Source organism: Periplaneta americana, chromosome 4 (assembly GCF_040183065.1).
Source record: "Periplaneta americana isolate PAMFEO1 chromosome 4, P.americana_PAMFEO1_priV1, whole genome shotgun sequence".
In the NCBI taxonomy this organism is placed as follows: Eukaryota; Metazoa; Arthropoda; class Insecta; order Blattodea; family Blattidae; genus Periplaneta; species Periplaneta americana.
The window spans coordinates 182,312,692-182,335,148 of NC_091120.1; the positions used below are offsets into that span (position 1 = coordinate 182,312,692).

A 22,457-nucleotide genomic window follows, 5' to 3' on the forward strand; every position below is an offset into this window, starting at 1 on the left:
TGAGAGTAGTTTTCTTGACTGGGTAGCAATCACCAGGAAGTAACGAGGAAAAGTGTCAAATGATTTTGTTGATACTGAGAGTAGTTTTCTTGACTGGGTAGCAATCATTAGGAAGTAACAAGGAAAAATGCCAAATGATTTTGTTGATACTGAGAGTAGTTTTCTTGATTGGGTAGCAATCATCAGGAAGTAACAAGGAAAAGTGTCAAATTATTTTGTTGATACTGAGAGTAGTTTTCTTGACTGGGTAGCAATCATCAGGAAGTAACAAGAAAAAGTGTCAAATTATTTTGTTGATACTGAGAGTAGTTTTCTTGACTGGGTAGCTATCATCAGAGAGTAACAAGGAAAAATGCCAAATGATTTTGTTGATACTGAGAGTAGTTTTCTTGACTGGGTATCAATCATCAGGAAGTTACAAGGAAAAATGCCAAATGATTTTGTTGATACTGAGAGTAGTTTTCTTGACTGGGTAGCAATCATCAGGAAGTAACAAGGAAAAATGCCAAATGATTTTGTTGATATTGAGAATAGTTTTCTTGACTGGGTAGCAATCATTAGGAAGTAACAAGGAAAAATGCCAAATGATTTTGATGATACTGAGAGTAGTTTTCTTGACTGGGTAGCAATCATCAGGAAGTAACAAGGAAAAATGCCAAATGATTTTGTTGATACTGAGAGTAGTTTTCTTGACTGGGTAGCAATCATCAGGAAGTAATAAGGAAAAATGCCAAATGATTTTGTTGATATTGAGAATAGTTTTCTTGACTGGGTAGCAATCATTAGGAAGTAACAAGGAAAAATGCCAAATGATTTTGTTGATACTGAGAGTAGTTTTCTTGACTGGGTAGCAATCATCAGGAACTAACAAGGAAAAGTGTCAAATGATTTTGTTGATATTGAGAGTAGTTTTCTTGACTGGGTAGCAATCATCAGGAAGTAACAAGGAAAAATGCCAAATGATTTTGTTGATACTGAGAGTAGTTTTCTTGACTGGGTAGCAATCACCAGGAAGTAACAAGGAAAAGTGTCAAATGATTTTGTTGATACTGAGAGTAGTTTTCTTGACTGGGTAGCAATCATCAGGAAGTAACAAGGAAAAATGCCAAATGATTTTGTTGATACTGAGAGTAGTTTTCTTGACTGGGTAGCAATCATCAGGAAGTAATAAAGAAAAATGCCAAATGATTTTGTTGATATTGAGAATAGTTTTCTTGACTGGGTAGCAATCATTAGGAAGTAACAAGGAAAAATGCCAAATGATTTTGTTGATACTGAGAGTAGTTGTCTTGACTGGGTAGCAATCACCAGGAAGTAACAAGGAAAAGTGTCAAATGATTTTGTCGATAATGAGAGTAGTTTTCTTGACTGGGTAGCAATCATCAGGAAGTAACAAGGAAAAATGCCAAATGATTTTGTTGATACTGAGAGTAGTTTTCTTGACTGGGTAGCAATCATCAGGAACTAACAAGGAAAAGTGTCAAATGATTTTGTTGATATTGAGAATAGTTTTCTTGACTGGGTAGCAATCATCAGGAAGTAACAAGGAAAAGTGTCAAATGATTTTGTTGATACTGAGAGTAGTTTTCTTGACTGGGTAGCAATCATCAGGAAGTAACAAGGAAAAATGCCAAATGATTTTGTTGATACTGAGAGTAGTTTTCTTGACTGGGTAGCAATCACCAGGAAGTAACAAGGAAAAGTGTCAAATGATTTTGTTGATACTGAGAGTAGTTTTCTTGACTGGGTAGCAATCATCAGGAAGTAACAAGGAAAAATGCCAAATGATTTTGTTGATACTGAGAGTAGTTTTCTTGACTGGGTAGCAATCATCAGGAACTAACAAGGAAAAGTGTCAAATGATTTTGTTGATATTGAGAGTAGTTTTCTTGACTGGGTAGCAATCATCAGGAAGTAACAAGGAAAAATGCGAAATGATTTTGTTGATACTGAGAGTAGTTTTCTTGACTGGGTAGCAATCATCAGGAAGTAATAAGGAAAAGTGTCAAATGATTTTGTTGATACTGAGAGTAGATTTCTTGACTGGGTATCAATCATCAGGAAGTAACAAGGAAAAATGCCAAATGATTTTGTTGATACTGAGAGTAGTTTTCTTGACTGGGTAGCAATCATCAGGAAGAAACAAGGAAAAGTGTCAAATGATTTTGTTGATACTGAGAGTAGTTTTCTTGACTGGGTTGGGTAGTAATCATCAGGAAGTAACAAGGAAAAATACCAAATGATTTTGTTGATACTGAGAGTAGTTTTCTTGACTGGGTAGCAATCATCAGGAACTAACAAGGAAAAGTGTCAAATGATTTTGTTGATATTGAGAGTAGTTTTCTTGACTGGGTAGCAATCATCAGGAAGTAACAAGGAAAAATGCCAAATGATTTTGTTGATATTGAGAGTAGATTTCTTGACTGGGGCATAAGACTGAACAAATTCTTGTGATATCAAAAATAAGTGTATGATTAATCGAGATTTGACTGCTTCGGGTCAACTGAGAACATAGTTTCCACAGCACAAATATGCTTAACTATTGCATTTGGAGTTATTGATGCAGGCAATCAGTCTGTATTGTCAATCCTTCACTGGTGCTAGTGCCGTTCATGTCATGCTACGGTCTGACACATGCATACTCACATCTATTCTCACTCGTTATTAATTCACAACCATAGTAGAGCGACAACCTTCAAGTGAGGACTAACAATTAATTACAACTTCTAATATATTGCCATAAAAAATGACAATTCTACTTTTAAAGTATTGTAGTAGATTTCAAATTCTCTCAGGATAATTAACTTCTCATGATACTAACAATATTGCCAACAATTACTCTCTTCAATTGATAAACTTTCCTATATTAAACAAGTGATACATTATATTTCTTTCTGTCATACATAATATTAGCTTCACCAGCTCAAACTTCTTTAATGCTGTGTGATTCATTAGCAATCAACTTTCATGCATTAGCTACCCTGTTGATAACAGCACAGAAAATACTTTACACTCACAGAATTTAGACATAGCTCAAAACAAAGGATCACAAATCATTAAAATTAAATACAATAAACACAAAATGCAAAAATTGTAATAATAATAAAAAAAAAATTGCACATGTTTTTCTTTTTCATTTCAGTAAAGAAAAGAGCAATTCCTGGATGTATGTACGAGAAAAGTCAGGAGTTTCGGTTCTAAAACTGTTAAATTTATACAATGGACACTTAAAAAGTTCCTATAGGAGATACAGGACAACTGCGGACAACAGCAATGAACTATCTTTTAAGAAAGACCAAAATTTCTAGGACTAACAGCCTGGAGCAAGGATGTATGAAGGCAGGTATGGGTTAGGAAGTAGCTCAGACATAATACGAGAGTCTAAAACAGTCTGGCCATGTTCTAATCACATGCTATATATGAGGAGTTGATAAGTTTTCTGCCCATCACAGATGGCAATGGATTTCATGACCAATAGTATTTTCAGTCTTTTATGATATCTTTTCCCATTTCTAACAGAAATTTTCAAGTCTGTAGCTATATTATTCTAAACCCCTTAGCATTAAATGCTGAATAAAAGCTGCTAAAATGGATGAAGTGTTACCTTTGAGGTTGTCCAGTGTTTTCAAAGAGGTGAAACGAAGTTTTTGAAGAGGTACATTACTAAAAATGAAATATGGGTTCACCATTTCGACCCTGAAACAAAAAAATTAATCAAAACATAGGATGCATTTCTCTTCTACCCAAAAATGTTTTTCAGTTCAAAAATCAGCTGGGAAAGTTGAGGAATCAGTTTTTGGAAAGCAGAAGAAATTATTAAGTTACTCGAACATGGTGTCATTATCAATGTTGAACATTACTGTGATCTTCTAAGATGACTACAAGAAGAAATTAAGCTCAAAAGGCAATGGAAGTTGGATAAAGGATCTATTTTTCAGCACAGCGTTTGTTATTCAAGTAACATTGCAAAACTATGAGTATGAATTGATCATCCATGATCATGACCACATTTGGCACTATCGGACTACATATTTTCTCTTTTGTAACGGTATGTGTATGAGTGGTTTTTTTTTTTCCTTTGTAATCCAGCAGGATGTAATGACATGTATAAGTGGTGTTTCTTTGTAATCTTACAGCATGTGCGTTGAGAAAAAAGATTTCCGATGTGGCAAATTTTGATTTGTTTTCTCATTTCTCTGCACATGCGCCGATAGTCCTTTTGGCTGCCAGCTCAATGGAGCGGGCAGGGTATGTGACCAGTTGACTAGAGCTCGAGGCACCAGCTGGTACCTAAAAGACTTTTGCATCCTTGCTCGGGAACCTCATATCTTAACCAGTTATGAAAAGGTAAATTGGGTAACTGTACTTTGGGTTTTCCTCAAACTTGTTAGATTATAGTCCGGCGAGTTTTTCGGCGTACATTGGGACTTGGTAAAATTATTAAATTCTAAATTAATACTTGAAACTAATATAGTTTCAAGTTTTAAACAAGTGTTAACGTGAACAAGAAACAATGTTTTAAATTAATGTTTTCTTTTTGGGAGATCTGCCGTGGTTCTTAAAATTTTGTGGGTTAAAACAAATTCACATCAGAAAGCTTTACACTGTAATAGTTATTTAAAATTTGTGATTATTTTGGCAGAGTGATAATAGTACATTATGCAACGAGCCTATAATGAAGGTAATTAAGAAGTGAATATGGATATTTATGAAACGAGCGCAAGCGAGTTTCATCATTTTCATACGAGCTTCTTAATTACATTATAGGCGAGTTTCATACGACTTTTTATGCTCGACCATATTTCTAACTTGATATTATTAATTTTTTAGCAATGTCCCGTATGTTGTGAGATGTGCGCAGACGCGAAAGTATTGATTTTTTCCGAGGAACAGATGTCCACATTGGCCTTGCTAGGCCATAAGAACCTACAGAGATAACATTGAAATTAAATTAGACATTGAAAAACGAGATGACAAATTGAATTTATTTGAATATTATTTACAATTAACGCTAATTATTATAGTAACAGAACATAACCTTCTGCGACAGTATTGGATTTCCAGCCTCCATCACTTTTCGCTAATTCTCTTTCGATTGCATATCCGAGAATAATCGATACTTGCGGTTTTATAACGGTAGAAAGCTGACCTGTCATTGGCTGAACAGTTGTAACCTGAGTCGTAATTGGCTGAAAGACCTGACCTTTAATGAGTAGGTGTACTTTAATGACATGCATTAAAGGTCTGCTACCAGGTGTATAATTACTACATTTCGGCATGGTCGAGCATAAAGATTATGAGCTAATTGTACCCAGGTATAAAAGATGAATAATGTTAATTGATTGGATTTTGATCTTGAGCTTATTGTTTAGAAAATAAATTCTGAGTGTGAGTTTTCACGTTACTCAAAATAATGTTGGATATTTAACTTGTTTAATCTTCAATAAATGTTGAGTTATTGAGGTGAAAATAAATTTGAGATAAACTGGATATCCTGGAGTCTAAGAACTTATTAAAGGTTTTAATGTATCAGTAATATAGTTATGGCCAGTTCACTTTCCAAACCTAAATCAGGACTTGAAAGGAAAAAAATTCAAGAGTGATAATGATGTGATGGAAGCAGTGAATGACTAGTTTTTTCAGTCAAAAAGGTCTGAATTTTATTTGAGGGGATATATTTTAAAAATCTAAAAGGACATCCTCTTCATAACATATTTTGTTTTTTTTCTTTGTTTCTGAACATTACTAAATGCTACATTTAGTTTGCATCACTGGGAATGAAATATTATGATTTAAGAGTTGAAAGGGTGACAGACAATCGGGGTTCTACTGCATATAGTTTCTTCGAAAAGAATGTATATATCTCAACAGGATTTTGTATTGCATAGTACGTACTTTTATTTTATTTTAGAAAAGGGTTAAGTTGTCTGGCGAAATACACGCATTCAAGGAAAGATTTAGGAACTTAGGAAGTTTAAAGGGAAATAATGAACCTAAATAGAATTAAAAGTCCATTGACTTTACAAAGATATGACAGTAATTATTCCACCATAACTGAGCTACTGGTCTGACAAATATTTTCTCTATAGAGTACCATCTATTGTTCGAAGAAAATTCTTCTACCAGGTAATAGCCAACACTTATAAAGTCAGCTAGAGAAAGTGATAAACTTACAACCCCTTCCATTTTGATGTGATTATCATCTGAATTTGATATTTGGCAAAATTCTCATACAGCGACTGGTGCCAGGTTAAAACAATTGAATGATTTTCAAGGGAATTAGCTTTGGATAGAATCCAATGGTGTTTCCTTGGAAAACTTCTACACCAGGAAGGCAGAAGAGGAAGCAAGTAACTAATCAGAAAGTAAATAATAATTTTCTGGAAATAATTTAAGGCAGCGTTTCTCAAACTTTTTTGAAGTGGGGACCACTTTTTTAAGTTAGAACAGTTCCGTGGACCACCTTACTCTTGTTCCCTTCAAAAGTAATTTTATAATTTTTGTAGCATATTTTAATACCATTACACTTATATTTTAAATTAAAATTAATTAAAATTAATTTAATTCAATTAATTTTATATTAGTATTAGCTAATTAAGTTAATGTTAATACAAGAAAATTTATTTTCTTTTTTTTTTTTTAATAATTCAAGGCTATTAGAGTTTGGATAATCTTTAACTTAATAACTAAAAAAAAAAGTTGGTACTCACATTAATGAAATGAATGAGTCTGTCGATTCTTAAACAGTCGTTCTAGACTATATTTGAATGACTAGATATTTCTTTAATGGCACTAGAATAATTGATATTAATATCTTCACACATAGCTTCTGAACTATTAGCAGAGCCTAAATGAAGCGTATCATCACGTTCCTTTCTTTTCAAAGATCCGGATCGAAGCCAGTTTTTCATTATGTATAATGGGCACTATTTAACAGAGACATGGACAACTACTAGCATGTACCACATAAGAAAGATTTAAAGTCATAAATACATGAAAAGGTTCGGTACTTTGGTCCTCTGTAATGAATTCGGGTGGTCTCTGGCTGGGTTACAAATGCAGCACCAGAAGTGCAGGGAAAAGATGGCGAGAAACACCACGTTCATAGTGCTTTAAATCCCTCTTTTGTTGCTGAGGGTAGAGTGGGAAGGCAATAGACGGGTAGGGTAATAAATTTCATAAAATGTCAGTACTGGGAGAAAAAGTGAAAGCGATTGCCATGTGTAATTTCCAATCTCTGAGATTTTCAGCTATAATGTAATACGCAATTCGTTTGAATTTTATTTTTTCTTCTGTCTTTTTTGAAGGACCACAAGGGCAGACCAGCAAATAGGGATTATAAAGAATGGACACTGAGCGAATTTTCCTGTGTTTTGTTTCTCTGTGCGCTAGAGTTTAGTTCCACTTTCAAGCGCTAGAGGTTAGTGTAATCGAGCATAGGCTAAGATAATAATTGAGAATAGAGTTGAGACACAGGATCCAAACATCGCCTACCTTATTGCATAATCCAGTAATGGTTTGCTTCAAATAAATTCAAGTTAACAGCTTTTCCTTATTTCTCAGTGACGAACTAGTTGTAATAATAATTTTTTATATTTCAGATATAATAAATTATATTATAAAATAATACAATACATTATAAAATTAAGTATCAAATTCGTTTAATATTTGTATATAATATAATATAGGTATATGGTTTTACTTCTTATAAGAGTTTTGTTTTTCCATTTTCAGTGCTATCAAATCATTACATATTTTAATTGTTGTTGGGGTCAACATCTCAACTCTCATTATAAAGGAACTGTAGAGTCTAGACATTACAGTTAATAACGGATTTATTATTTTATGGATCCAATTTATTTTATTTGAGTACATAATGTACCTAGATGTATTAATTATGTGTTATATTTCCGCTGTGTCGACTGCTAGCTAGTGTGATGTCAGTGCCAACTCTAGGGAGAAAGCAGAATCTCACGCTCTAGCTGGCTTGAAGGTCATTGAAATCGGTCCGGCTACATCAAAGGTACCGACGCGAAGTGTCCATTCTTTATAATCCCTATTCGCTGGGCAGACCTTGAGGACCACAGTGGTCCACGGAACATAGTTTGAGAAACGCTGATTTAAGGTGTGTGTACATACAGATAAGTTACAACTTCTCCATAATGAAATCTTCGATAGTATGATGGATATTTGTTTCTGGCACTGTTCCATTTTCTGCAAGTGATGAATTTAACTTACTCAAACCGTAAAGCTCTTGATGTGGGCCCAGCGATTCAGCACAGTGCTAATGGAGATCAGCTGCTCCAGTCTCCAGTTTCTCTTAAAGCCCTAGAGGTAAGTCGTTCGATCTCGCTAAGTAACTGTTCAGTCTCTGCATCCAGTTCCTCGATGGGTTGTTCACTTGCTGTGGCAAGTGGCGCTTCGACAGGATCCCATTCCAGGGAGTCTGGAGTGGAGATACGTGACCATGCAGTGCTACCAGCTGCACTAGCACCGCCATTCTGACCATTAGTAGCAGCAGACTCACAGCCTTCGTCTTCTGGCACTCCTGCGTAGTGTAGTGGTTGAATGGGAAGACAACCTGTGGAACACATTCAGAGCATGTGTCATTACTTCAAGGAATTACACAGTGTTCTTCAAATTTTAAGGGGAAAGGATGGTATTTTTTGGTGAAAAATGAGTAAATTTAAAAAAAAAAATTCTTTAAAATACTCTGATATATGTGGAATGCATTGTATAACATTTTGTGGGTATTTGTGCCCTTATCGGACGTTGAGTCGCCATTTTTAAACTTCCTGTGTTATGGATTTTTAAATCATTCGCCCACTTTTATTGTTGTTTCCGGTAAATTAAATTTTCAAATTTTTTTTGTCTCTTTAAAATACGCTTTGATATGTGTGGAATGCATTGTATAACATTTTGTGGGTATTTGTGCCCTTATCGGATGTTGAGACGTCATTTTTAAACTTCCTGTGCTATGGATTTTTAAATCACATGCCCGCTTTTATCGGTTTCCAGTAACTTTATTTTTTTTTTGCTACATTGCCAGACAAAAATGGATATAATTTCTGAACTATTAAAGATACATGCATGAAATTTAGAACACACATTCTTTAGACTATTAGGAAACTTTTCTCTGTAACAGAATTTTGTTAATTGATTTCATTTTAAAAATACGTTCGTTTGTTTGCAAGATAGGAAATCAGAAAATTGTTATTAAATTTTAATTGTTTACTTTACAAACGTAGGGACTAATATCAAAATTCTGTTACACACAGTTTGTAGAACATGCTTTTGCAAATACATTGCAAAAAACTGTTTGAATCTATTTTTAAAAACGGTTTAGATATACCAGTTTCAGTACAATCCTGCATTGGATATATTTTTTTCAAATTTGGGCCCCCAAAATAATTTTTTTTTCACAATATTTTTATTTGGTTGAGTTGCCACAGCTATGAGCTCTCTACATACAAAAAATTAATAGTTTACACCAAATAGGAAAAAAGTAAAAAAAAAAATACCATCCTCTCCCCTTAATTATCAGTGAACAACCAAACAGAATTTTGATTTCCTCGCAGACTAACTATTACAACTACAATTTAACACATTGTAGTGCTTATGTGGGTAGACAAAATAAGAAATGAGTCATCATTCATTTGACATATTTCATAATTCAGTTCCTTCATTATTTTGCAAATGGTATTATAAAATCCAGCAAAATATGAAAGATATTTTGTTAAAATATGAAATTTATTTTGGCAAAATTTGAAATAAATATTTCAATGTTAAAATATCCTTGTTCCTAAACCATTTGGATCAGATTTACATAATTATTTACGAAATAATTCTTTGAAGATTACTAGCATGCTACCAAATAAAATACAATAAATCTGCATAATTAAAGAGTTTATCAGCATCATCAAATTCTTACCTGAATGCAAGAGCCAGGTAATTACATTTTTTACAATGAAGAGAAAAAAATCTTATATTGGTTGGACTCAACATTGATTACAATACCTCACAAGTAACTTTTATATATTTACTGGCAAAAGATTACATCTTCAATCAATTAATATTGTTTTGTATGATGAAAAACCCATGAAGTTGTAAAAAGAGCTGAAATTAAGTAAACAATTTGTTAGGAAGTGAAAATTATACTGAAGAACTGAATTTGTAATGAAATATTTTAAAGGTCGAAAAATCATTATATTTACGAGGATGCAATGTTTCGTGGTTGTCTTCAAGTCAGATATATCAAAATGACTGTGTTCCACACTTTTAAGTTACAAATGTACACTTGACTTGCATTAGATACACAAATATTTCATGCTTTTGTTTTGATGATAGACATAGACGAGAAACTTATTTTTCATAAATACGAGACTGCAAATTCTATAAAAAATTTAAGAGCTTCTTCTGCAAGCTCGAGTTATTCTTGCATTCTTTTGACCAAAAACTGGTCTATGCTCTGTGAAAAAAGTATAGTTTTGACATTCCATTAGTAGATACATATTTCAATAAGTCTTTCCTTAATATTCTTTGGAATTTCAGTCAGTTGAATGCAAGTATCTAACCGACATCTTGTTTCACAGGTACCAGTATTGTCAGACCATCGGATCTGTGCCCCGGTAAGATATGCGAACTGAAACCTAATTCCTTCTCAGCCTCGGTAATTCATTTCTCTCCCTGCATTCCTATCTCCCTCTTTTCTAGCTCTCTCCCTTTCTCTCCCTCACTACTCACAATTTTGAGCCTTCTTGCGGGACAGTTTATTTGCACTTGCAGTCCAGTGTTGTCAACTCAACATGAACACTGTAGCATGGAGTGGCGAAAGAAATATTATTAAGCAAGTACGTAATAGTATTTTGCGATGAAGAGAAACAAACAGGTCAATATCTGTTTCCTATAAATCGAGCAATGATAAGAGCAGCTGCGATCATTGATGGGGCTTATTTTATTTCAATTGATTACGTATTATAATTACTTACTTAACTAATACTAATAATACAACATTTAATGTAACTTATATAGGCAGGTCAGAGCGCCTAACAAAGAAAATCAGGAGAGAGGGAGGCTGCGCAGGAGATGAAAAGCTAGAATCACCACAGAAGAACAGAACAAGGGAACCTTTAATTCTTGTAGATGATATCAACCAATGTATTTTAAGAAGAAAGATACAAGAATTTTATTCTGTATAGAATATAGTTCCGACATTGAAGAAATTACTGATGATTGCGAGAGACAAGATTTTCCAAGCTTGGAGAGAAACGCTGCGGAGTGAGATTTGAGACATGGGATTTAGGTTTAAAAAATGTAGAAATACAAGATGTATTTTGATTGAAAGAAATGATATTGTAGCATGGAGGACCAGTTATTTATTATACCGTTTGACGGAAGTTTGGCAATAACCCTATTCTGCAAGGTTCGTGGCTTGCAGTTTAACGTGGTGGGAGGAAAGCAGGTGGAATGGAGTGAGTACAGGCGTTAAATTTTTCAAGAACGACGACAGAGCTGAAGGGGCACAGATCCGATGGTCCGACAATACATAAGAATCCGACGGTACTGTATCAACTGGTTTTGAGTAAGATTAGAATATCGTTCTTTCCGATTTTAGAGGGATTTGTATTTTTCGAATGGATTAAGTACCAGTATGATAGTCAGTCGCACACAAAATTCTTGCTCAAAAATGAGTTGCATCTTCATAAAGTTTGGGAATCACTGATTTATAGGTTAGAGTCACGACTTACTTACTTACTTACAAATGGCTTTTATGAAACCCGAAGGTTCATTGCCGCCCTCACATAATCCCGCCATCGGTCCCTATCCTGAGCAAGATTAATCCAGTCTCTATCATCATACCCCACCTCCCTCAAATCCATTTTAATATTATCCTCCCATCTACGTCTCGGCCTCCCTAAAGGTCTTTTTCCCTCCGGTCTCCCAACTAACACTCTATATGCATTTCTGGATTCGCCCATACGTGCTACATGCCCTGCCTATCTCAAACGTCTGGATTTAATGTTCCTAATTATGTCAGGTGAAGAATACAATGCGTGCAGTTCTGTGTTGTGTAACTTTCTCCATTCTCCTGTAACTTCATCCCGCTTAGCCCCAAATATTTTCCTAAGCACCTTATTCTCAAACACCCTTAACTGACGTTCCTCTCTCAGAGTGAGAGTCCAAGTTTCACAACCATACAGAACAACCGGTAATATAACTGTTTTATAAATTCTAACTTTCAGATTTTTTGACAGCAGACTAGATGATAAAAGCTTCTCAACCAAATAATAACACGCATTTCCCATATTTATTCTGTGTTTAATTTCCTCCCGAGTGTCATTTATATTTGTTACTGTTGCTCCAAGATATTTGAATTTTTCCACCCCCTCAAAGGATAAATCTCCAATTTTTATATTTCCATTTCGTACAATATTCTGGTCACAAGACATAATTATATACTTTGTCTTTTCGGGATTTACTTCCAAACCGATCGCTTTACTTGCTTCCAGTAAAATTCCCGTGTTTTCCCTAATCGTTTGTGGCTTTTCTCCTAACATATTCACGTCATCCGCATAGACAAGAAGCTTATGTAATCCGTTCAATTCCAAACCCTGCCTGTTATCCTGAACTTTCCTAATGGCATATTCTAAAGCGAAGTTAAAAAGTAGAGGTGATAGTGCATCTCTCTGCTTTAGCCCGCAGTGAATTGGAAAAGCATCAGATAGAAACTGACCTATACGGACTCTGCTGTATATTTCACTGAGACACATTTTGGGAAAACCAAATTCAATAAGAATATCATATAATACTTCCCTCTTAACCGAGTCATATGCCTTTTTGAAATCTATGAATAACTGATGTACTGTACCCTTATACTCCCATTTTTTCTCCATTATCTGTTGAATACAAAAAATCTGATCAATAGTCGATCTATTACGCCTAAAACCGCACTGATGATCCCCAATAATTTCATCTATGTACGGAGTTAATCTTCTCAAAAGAATATTGGACAAAATTTTGTACGCCGTCAACAAAAGTGATATTCCTCGAAAGTTACGACAGTTGGTTTTGTCCCCTTTCTTAAAAATAGGTACAATTATGGACTCCTTCCATTGTTCTGGTACAATTTCCCTTTCCCAAATAGCAAGTACAAGTTTATAAATTTCGCTATATAATGCACTTCCACCCTCTTGTATTAATTGTGCTGGAATTTGATCGATACCTGGAAACTTGTACTTTTTCAGATTTTCTATCGCAATTTCGACTTCTGAAAGCGTGGGTTCGGGTATAATGGCTCAGCAGTTTGTATTTCAATTTCGTCCCGATCATATCTATCTGGCCTATGTACATTTAGTAGTTGCGCAAAATAGTTTTTCCATCTGTTTAGGACTGATGGAGAGTCTGCAAGCAAGTCACCATTCTCATCCTTGATCACGTTTACCCTTGGCTGATATCCGTTAAGAGTCACGACATGAACATATATTTACTTAATTTCCCTATAATTAATTAAATTACCAACACTTAACTAATAGATTACCTGACATGTTGCCAAATGCCACCAATGGTCTGTCAACCACACTCCAAGAAACATCGGATTAAACATTTAAGCTAGACAACATTTGAATTGCATATATGGAAGCAAAAAATAAACATGCCTTCATGTTCCCACTCAAGGTCCAGCGAACTGGGTGGGGTGGAAGAAGCAATACTTTTCTCCCTCTGGCTGGCTGCTTGCAACACAGCTCGAGCAGCCAATAGGGAACGAGCATCCAAAGGCTGCAGTGGAACATCGATTACTGCTGGGCTGTGCATAAATAAGTTCAGACATTTAAAAAAAAAAAAAAGAGACAAAATTTGTAGAACTCTCTCAGGTCCATAACATACATAAATCAGAGAAAAAGAAAGAGGCATTAATTGTGTTAGGTTCATACTGATATTGTATGGAGTTTAAACAGTTTTATACCTGATAATTACTGTTTAGGATTTATGCATTCTTAAGAAAAAGAGTACCATTCCTATGTTTGAACATGTGACAACTTTAACATAGCCATTTTATATGCATCAATGACAAACAACTTAACAACTTCCCTAAAGAGCCCCATACATACAAAGACTTAATTGGAGACTTATTCTTACAGACTTGTCTCAGGAAGGTATATCTGAATTGGATGATTGTCCATAAACTCTCAGACTTAACCTCCTAGACTTATATTTCGTTTTGTAAATCTTTCCACACAAAATACAAATATTTACCATTTACACAATACCCAAAAGAAAAATGTCACTTGCAAATCTTGCCATTAAGGATACATACCTAGGTGACGGTTGTTTTGTAGATGTTCTTATATTTTCATCTCTTCTGGGAGGCCAACTGTCATCTGTCAATTCCAATGTCACCTCTTGGGGTGGCTGTAATATATAAATTGCAATTAGTGACAGTCTAAACACAAAATCTCAAATTTTCAACTTTTATTATCATTACTAAAAGACTAATATACGAGGCGCATCCAGAAAGTAAGTTTCCCTATTTAAAAAAAAAAAAGAACACACACTTTCAGGAAAACATTTATTGGCAACAGGTACAGCAATGTTTCAGCTATTTTTCAACATATCCACCATCAGAATTGAGACACTTGTCGTATCGTGGGATCAACTTTTGTATCCCTCTGTCGTAGAACTCTGCCGCCTGTGAATGGAACCAGCGTGTGACAGACGTCTTCAGCTTTTCGTCGTTGCCAAAACGCTCACTGGAGGACAGGAATTTCTTGAGGTGAAAGAAAACGTGAAAATCGCTGGGAGCAAGATCAGGACTGTAGGGTGGCTGATCAAACAACTCCCAGCCAAATTCCGTCAAAACAGCTGCTGTGCGCCAAGCTGTATGTGGACGAGCATTGTCATGGAGGAGCACAACACCTGCAGTAAGCATTCCACGCCTCTTGTTTTGAATGGCACGTCACAATTTTCGCAGTGTTTCACAGTAATGGTCAGCGTTCACTGTTTCACCTCTTGGAAGGAAGTCAATGAGCAGAATGCCCTTCCTGTCCCAGAACACCGTGCACATCACTTTCCGTACTGACAGCATCTGTTTGAATTTCGTCCTGACCGGAGATCCACTATGCCGCCAATGCATTGACTGCTGCTTGGTTTCAGGGGTGAAGTGCGAAATCCAAGTCTCATCGCCCGTGACGATCCTATCGAGGAACTCGTCGCTGTCATCGTGATACTGTTGCAGAAATGTCAATGCTGCTCCTAAACGCTGCATTTTGTGTTCGGGTGTCAGGTTTTTCGGCACCCACCTGCACACACTTTTTTGAACAGCAGGTGCTTAGTGACAATCTCATGCAACAAGGATCGCGATATCTGCGGTAAATGGCTGCTCAGCTCCGTAATCGTGAAGCGACGGTTCTCCATGATGCACTGCCGCACCAGCTCAACACAATCATCATTGATGAGGGACGGTCGCCCACTGCGCTCTTCATTATGGACACTTCGACGACCTTCGGAAAACTGCCTACACCAGCGATGCACCATCTGCTTACTCATGATGTTCGGCCCATAGACCTGACAGAGCTGCCGATGAATTTCAATTGGCGCAATGCTTTGTGCATTAAAGAACTTTATCACCGACCGAACCTCGCAGGCGGCGGGAGAAGGAATAAGAGCTTCCATTTCGGACCACTGCTGCCACGCTACTGGCACCAGGTGGGACCTGTCCGGCTGGCATATGATTGATATGTCATAGATCTGTTACGCATGTGCTATTGACATGGCTAATTACGTTTACTTTCAAGGGGAGAAAATCGGGAAACTTACTTTCTGGATGCGCCTCGTAGATAAATTAAGTTTTCATATAATCAAATAATTACTTAAGAATTAGCCCATTTTCTCTGTATAATTCGTAAATATTTAGACAGAAAAATAAGTTATTATATGTCACTGACACTGGGTAAGCAGATTATCTGTGAAACAGAACATGGCAAAACTCTAACAGAAAGTTAGCTTCACCTTGGCCAACATTTCAGATAAAGAGGAGCCCTGCTTAACGGAATACACAGATCAGTAAGTGGATACTATATGCACGGTCTGCTCTGCAAGGAAAGGAGAGGTGTAATGAAACATTATAGACCTAATTACTCTATTCCTCAATGAATGTTCGCTTACGATTCATATGTTCGTGTAACCGTTTATGCTGTTGGGAGATTATTTCAAGAGAAATTCCCAGCTGTTCGAGTTCCAGGTTTTACTACGGTTCATAACTTGGTTAATAAATTTCATTAATCCTCCTACTACCAGAATTATGGCGAAGTGTATCAACATCGGTTAAAAACGCAGTAATCATAGATTACGAAACAACGGTTAAACAGTAACAGTGGTTAAAATGTAATTTCTGTGCACCATTCATAATCACCGATTACTTAAACATGGCTAGCTGGCACCTCATTTAACCAGAGTAAAGTCTGTGATGGTACACTGTTTCTACAAAATGACTAAAGGAAAGCATCCATACCGCTGCAAAGATAATAGTCAACGTCTAAAAACGACTGCGCTCACTCCAATCTACATCGAAATGAACGTGTCCTACATTTTCGCTTTGCATTTGTTTGCCTTTGGGTGCTGTTATATTTGCGAGTTGCATCTCTTTGCTTTTCAGTGCTGTTAGGTTAAAATCGTACAAAATAGAAAACTGAATGCAAAAATGATTATATCCTAATGTGAGGTTGAAGTATCGATAGACTTAATTACTAGATTTAAATATATTATATATAAAAAGATGGAATATCTATAAAGGAAAAGGATGTAGAAGATTAGTATGAATGTGTATACGATCCAGGACCCCATTTACATGAGGGAACTGCTCATTATCCTAAGATCCATCCATAACCTGTCTTTGTTCAGCCAGTGACATAGAGAAAGAGATATTCGAGTATTCCCCCTTTTAGTACAGAAAATAACAGTTACATAGAATCGTAATATAAGCAGCCGATCCATAGGAGAAATATGATTTTTTGTGATATTTCAAGTGATCCAATTGTAGATTTTGATAAACGAAATCCCTCCTGAAATTTTCTGTGATCTAATTCCTCGTAAGAATTCTCTCTTTCCACTAAAGAAACTTCACGCTCACGCTCTATCCAAGTAATTCAAGTACTGTACAATAATAATCGTCTTCGAAATAAACATCTGTGGCTTTGGCCGCCATTTTGCTTTACTTGCTCTACTAATCATTGGTTATCTCCTTTAACCGCTCGAATATGGCCGGTTAGAGATTACTGTGGTTAACCTCCTATTTAAGTCGTAACCGAGGTCGATCCACTGTAAAAATGCTTAACCAGGGGTTAGGTGACAATTTTAACTGGTGATTACACTAACCGACGTTGATGCACGTGGGCATTATTCTGTTACACTGGATACCAATGGTGACTCCAAGTAAATTAAGTAAGATACAAATTTGTTTTAAGAACTGAATTTATTTATATGATTGTACTCATGTACCCCTTGGTGTAGCTCAATGATAGAGCGCCCAGTGCATAGAACTGGGGGTCCTGGGTTTGATCCCCATCGCTAGAGCGAATTTTTCTCTAGTATTAATAAATAATAACCACAACAGAGAATTCTGTAGAATCAAAAATTAATAATATCATCATAAAGACTACGATTCTGTGTTTTATAAAATAGCTATTCGAAATTATTTCATTGTTTAAGACAACTAAATAATCAAAAAGAGCGCCAATTTTATGTGGAGTCATTTGATATTTCAACGGTATTCAGTGTAATAACAATTAATAATTTTTCTTGTGTTCAAAATAAAATAAAAAGCGAAACATTGCTACATAGATCACACTCAAAGGAAGAAAGCCAATTTATTTCAAAATTTTATATAAGAAAACAGAAAAGGTACGTGGCTTTGAATGTGCTCTTGGGGGTCTCATACGATCCCATGGTAATAGGAGAGTTAAATGGGAAGTGTTCAAGATGAGAAACGAAAAAGACAATAGATACAGTGCTCAAAGAAGAAACTCTGGATGACACTGGACACCAGCTAGAAAATTCACCTACAAATCTCTTCAGCATTTTTTCCAGCAAACGGGAATTTTCTACACTTTTATTCGAGAGGTTACAAAGTTACTCAAGGTAAAACCAGTCTAGTATATACAGTCACGAAGCTCAATACGTAGTAAATATGCATCCATAGATAGTTGCTAACCACTAGGATCGCTAATATCACCTCATTACAGAGAATGGGAAATAGTACCAGCACAGTCTATTGTTCCTAGCACCCTCACAACTCAAGCTTCGTGACTGTATATACCAGACTGTGGTAAAACTGTACAAAATTACTATGTTGCAACAACTTAAACGAGATGATTCGGTACTTAAAAGTAGATTTTGTGAATGAATTTTCAGTAAAGATCATGACAGACCAATTGATCTTAATCTCAACTTGTTTTTGGACAAAGCTTGGTTCTATTTGTATGGCTATGTTAATACGCAAGAAATACGCGGAAAATGAGGGGTGGCAGTTCCAGTATCTTCTTACATGACATGAGTGAGTACATAACATTTTAAAAATAGAAATAAGCGGTAACTTGGACAGACACACTAGTGCAGCGAGTTTAACTGCAAAATCTTGCTACCAGCCAGCTGGGAGTATATGTTTCATGGCCCGTGAACTCCATACTGCACTCACGTTTCATAGATAATCTGCTCACTCAGTATAGTGAGTAGTTTAACATGGGATAAGAACATCGAATACATATGCACAAAGCTATCAAGAGTTTTATATCTGTTGAAGAAATTAATGACTTGCGTTTCTCAAAATTATTTACGATGTGCTTACTTTTCTTTCTTTCAGTCGATAATCCGATATGTCCTAATTTTCTGGGGAAATGGAACCAAAATTGGAAGTGTCTTGATTTTTGCAAAAGAAAGCCATTAGAATTTTATGTAAATCAAACTATCTGGAGCATTGTCAGCCACTTTTCAGACAATCACAGATTTGTATATATAGCTACGATCTAGTACTTTACATTCGACAACAAAATATCGACAATTATTCATTAGTGGCCAATATACATGATCATGAAATTATAAACAGTGAACAAATTAATATTTCATATTGTAGATTACACAAGAGCAACACAAACTTTTCAATTATGGGGATGAAATTATATAATAAGCTCCCCAGTCAATATTATAAATTACTAATCTAATCAAAAGCTTCAAAACTAGATTTTACAATTGGTTATTAAATAATCCTTTTTATTCTGTTGCTGAATTTTTCAACACAAACTTGTATGAAATTGTTTTTTAATAAATATATCTAATTGCAATTAGTTACAATTAATACATGAAGGGTGAACTGTTTTCTTTAATTTAAAAGTTTCAAATTATTTCATGTTTTCATTGTATTATTTAAATTTTAGCGTTTCTTTTATAAGTGCTTTTTTTTTTAATGTATTACATGTTTTTCAATGTATTCTGACAAATATAAATGACAATTAGAATTTATTATATGTGCCGTCTATGCTTATCCTTATTTAACAAATATATTGGTTATACAATATTTTGTTACATAATATATCTATTTTAACGTTTTCGGCTCTATGGAGCCATCATCAGAAACAAGTAAGCCCATATGTATGGTATGAGTACACTATATGTTGCCGTTCAAGTAAACTCAATTGATATTAAAATTTAAAATAACATGTTTCTATGTAAAATCAATAATTGTATGGCAGAAATTACAATGTAAATACAAAGCGGCTCTATGAGCCGTAATAAAGTGTTACAAATGCTGATGATAAAATTAACTAAAATACTTTAAAATTGTTAAGATCAGAATTAATAGTTGTCCAGTTTGATGGTTATGTAGCTTTCCATATTTGGTAGGAGCTGGGGCGACAGTATGATGAATGAGGATGTGTTCTTGAGTTCACTGGAGGCAGAAAGCAACCAATATATTTGTTAAATAAGGATAAGCATAGACGGCACATATAATAAATTCTAATTGTCATTTATAGTAATCAGCTTATCGGTCCCATCATGCCTCTTAAATTATTCTGACAAAGCTTAAAACTGTATATCTAATGGCCAAAATGAATTGAAATGAGCAATGGCATTTCATTGTTTGCTTAAAATTTTCTTTGAAACTCGTTCTGCAATGATATACCGTAAAGTGGGGTTACTCTGAAAACAGCTCTAATTTTTCGTTCTCTTTGATCTACACGGAATGTAAACTCTATGGAACACATTCCTTACTGTTATAAATGACTAACATGATAGAAATTGGATAACAAGACAGTTGATGTTGAAATTTTAAGTGAAAGCACACAACAATTGCTTGGAAGTTGATGGCTGAAATTCTCATTATTGTAACTGATAAAAACTTATAATTATTCATCTATAATTACCTTTTTGTTTCATGGAATGTGAAGAATACTACAAGTAATAGGCTATATTTTTAGCTTTGCTACAATCCATGGACCAGATGTGTTGTTTTGTGGGGGCTTTTCTGAAATATGGTATGGGGCTATTATGAAATGGACGATTTGGCTACTTCAACAAATAACATAGCCCAAACGAAGTGCAGTAAAGCTTAAAAAAACATGTTAATGTAACCTGTTGGCAGTTAGTTCCTTTTCAACTACATCCTTATATGTAAATAGGTCTTAGTTCTAGATATGAGTTAGTTACATCAAGCTTGTGATATTGACACAGTTTATAGAGATGATATCATCAAAATATTACCTGATCCAGTTTTTGCAATGCGGGGAGGACAAATTAAATTTGCTTTTGTCATTGAAGTGCCTAATTTGCAGTGACATAAACAAGTATGGTTAGTTCAAGCAAAGTTAAGAGCTATTATGTTTATCTATAATTTTGTTTTATGTACCAATACATCTGTTTAACTCCAAGTTTTGTCTTAATACTTGTAAACAAAAGTTTGTAACAAAACCTTTTGTAGAAATGACCTTTCTTTTCATTTCATTATTAGGCCTACTGCAAACAGAAAACACTGACTTCTTGTATATCAAATTAATCAGAATAAGATAATCTATGAGAAAACAGTTTCAGGATAGCCAAAGTTTCATTGACAAGCATTCTGTATTTAAAAATAATGTAGATTCAGAATAGCCCCAACTATGGAACTTTTTTGAAAGATGCCTTTAATTTATTTTTTTCAAATACTACGAAGGCTAAAAAACTAAATATTTTGATGAATGATGAATAGTATCGTAAAGTCAACCTACTTCAAATTATTGAACACAAAATACGCGGAACAAAACTAGTTTTACAAGAACAAAAAGATAAATAAAAAAGCTTTCAGAATAGTCCCACTTTTCGGTATCTTCATCTTTTGGAAATTGTATATTTGTTGAATATACAGTATGTACATACATGGGACATAAAATGCCATTCATTTTAAAGAAGGGTTACTGATGTATACAAACATAACTAAAGGCCTACAATTTGCTAGTCTGTGCTTACATGCGTGTGAGTGAATAAGTGAGTAAGAAGCAAAAAAGTACTAACCTTTTTTCTTCTTAATGAAAACAAGTATGATATGCTATCATCCATGGAAGCATTAAAGGAGAAAAAGGACACTATTTTATTTTAAAGAAAAATAAACATTGTCATCACGATGACATATAGGCCTACTACACTTTCACATTATACATTTTGTATATTTTGAAACAATTTAGTTTCTACATTACCACATTTCCAACAGAACAGTTATTTAGGATACAAATGTTAAAAACGGAATTTATTTTGTGACTATGGATGTTTGTGAAAGGCCGAGTGAAGCAAACCTACGAACAAACTAAAATAATTTTTATTTTATTTAAACAAATTGCCTCCCAATGGAGTATACTAGGACTTAGTATACTCACAAAATTTGGTACAGGTCTCATTGATACAATAAAACTACAATTTTGTTTGGAAAATTAGAGATATGATACTAAATAAAATAAATACATGTAAGAAATATGATGGATGTGATGACTTAATATTTGACAAGATTTTTTTTTTTTTTTAAGAACTGTAACTAATATTTCGTCCATTAGTGAATTGGGTAATCCAAACTGTTTCAGAAAAGTTTAAAAAAATTTTGGAATAACACCTCAAGACTGTCATACACTATTTTTTTTAGACAGTTGTTCGTCTGTTCTGATATAACAACAATTCCCCGAACTTCTCCACTGCTGTATTTCCCCTCATTGTAATGGTGAAACTTCATCACTTTGAAATATAGAACATAATAGTAAACATGATACACATTAACTGTAAATACTCTATATATAATATATTCAATTAATTCATGTTCTAAATATAGAACACAACAGTAAGCATGATACACATTAACAGTAAATACTCTATATATAATATATTCAATTAATTCATTTAACGAAATCAACTCCATTACGGTGAACAAAGACATATATATTCTGCGATTA

At 34.7% G+C, this 22,457-nt stretch overlaps 1 protein-coding gene across 2 annotated transcripts in view; it reads right to left on the reverse strand.

Moving 5' to 3' along the window:
- Nucleotides 1-2,226: 2,226 nt before the first annotated feature.
- LOC138698496 (uncharacterized) overlaps nt 2,227-22,457 on the reverse strand; it is a 34,715-nt gene continuing 14,484 nt past the window's right edge. Inside the window, exons 4-7 of one of the 2 annotated variants that reach the window (XR_011331881.1) lie at nt 14,315-14,409; nt 13,656-13,804; nt 8,239-8,581; nt 2,227-3,696 (exon numbers count right to left, since the gene is read on the reverse strand). Coding sequence is in view for 1 of the 2 variants with exons in the window: in XM_069824463.1 (XP_069680564.1) it covers nt 8,321-8,581; nt 13,656-13,790 (396 nt within the window). In the remaining variant the exon portion in view is untranslated. Of the gene's footprint in view, nt 3,697-7,952; nt 8,582-13,655; nt 13,805-14,314; nt 14,410-22,457 lie in introns of those variants that run through there. The other variant, XM_069824463.1, reaches the window with a different exon arrangement.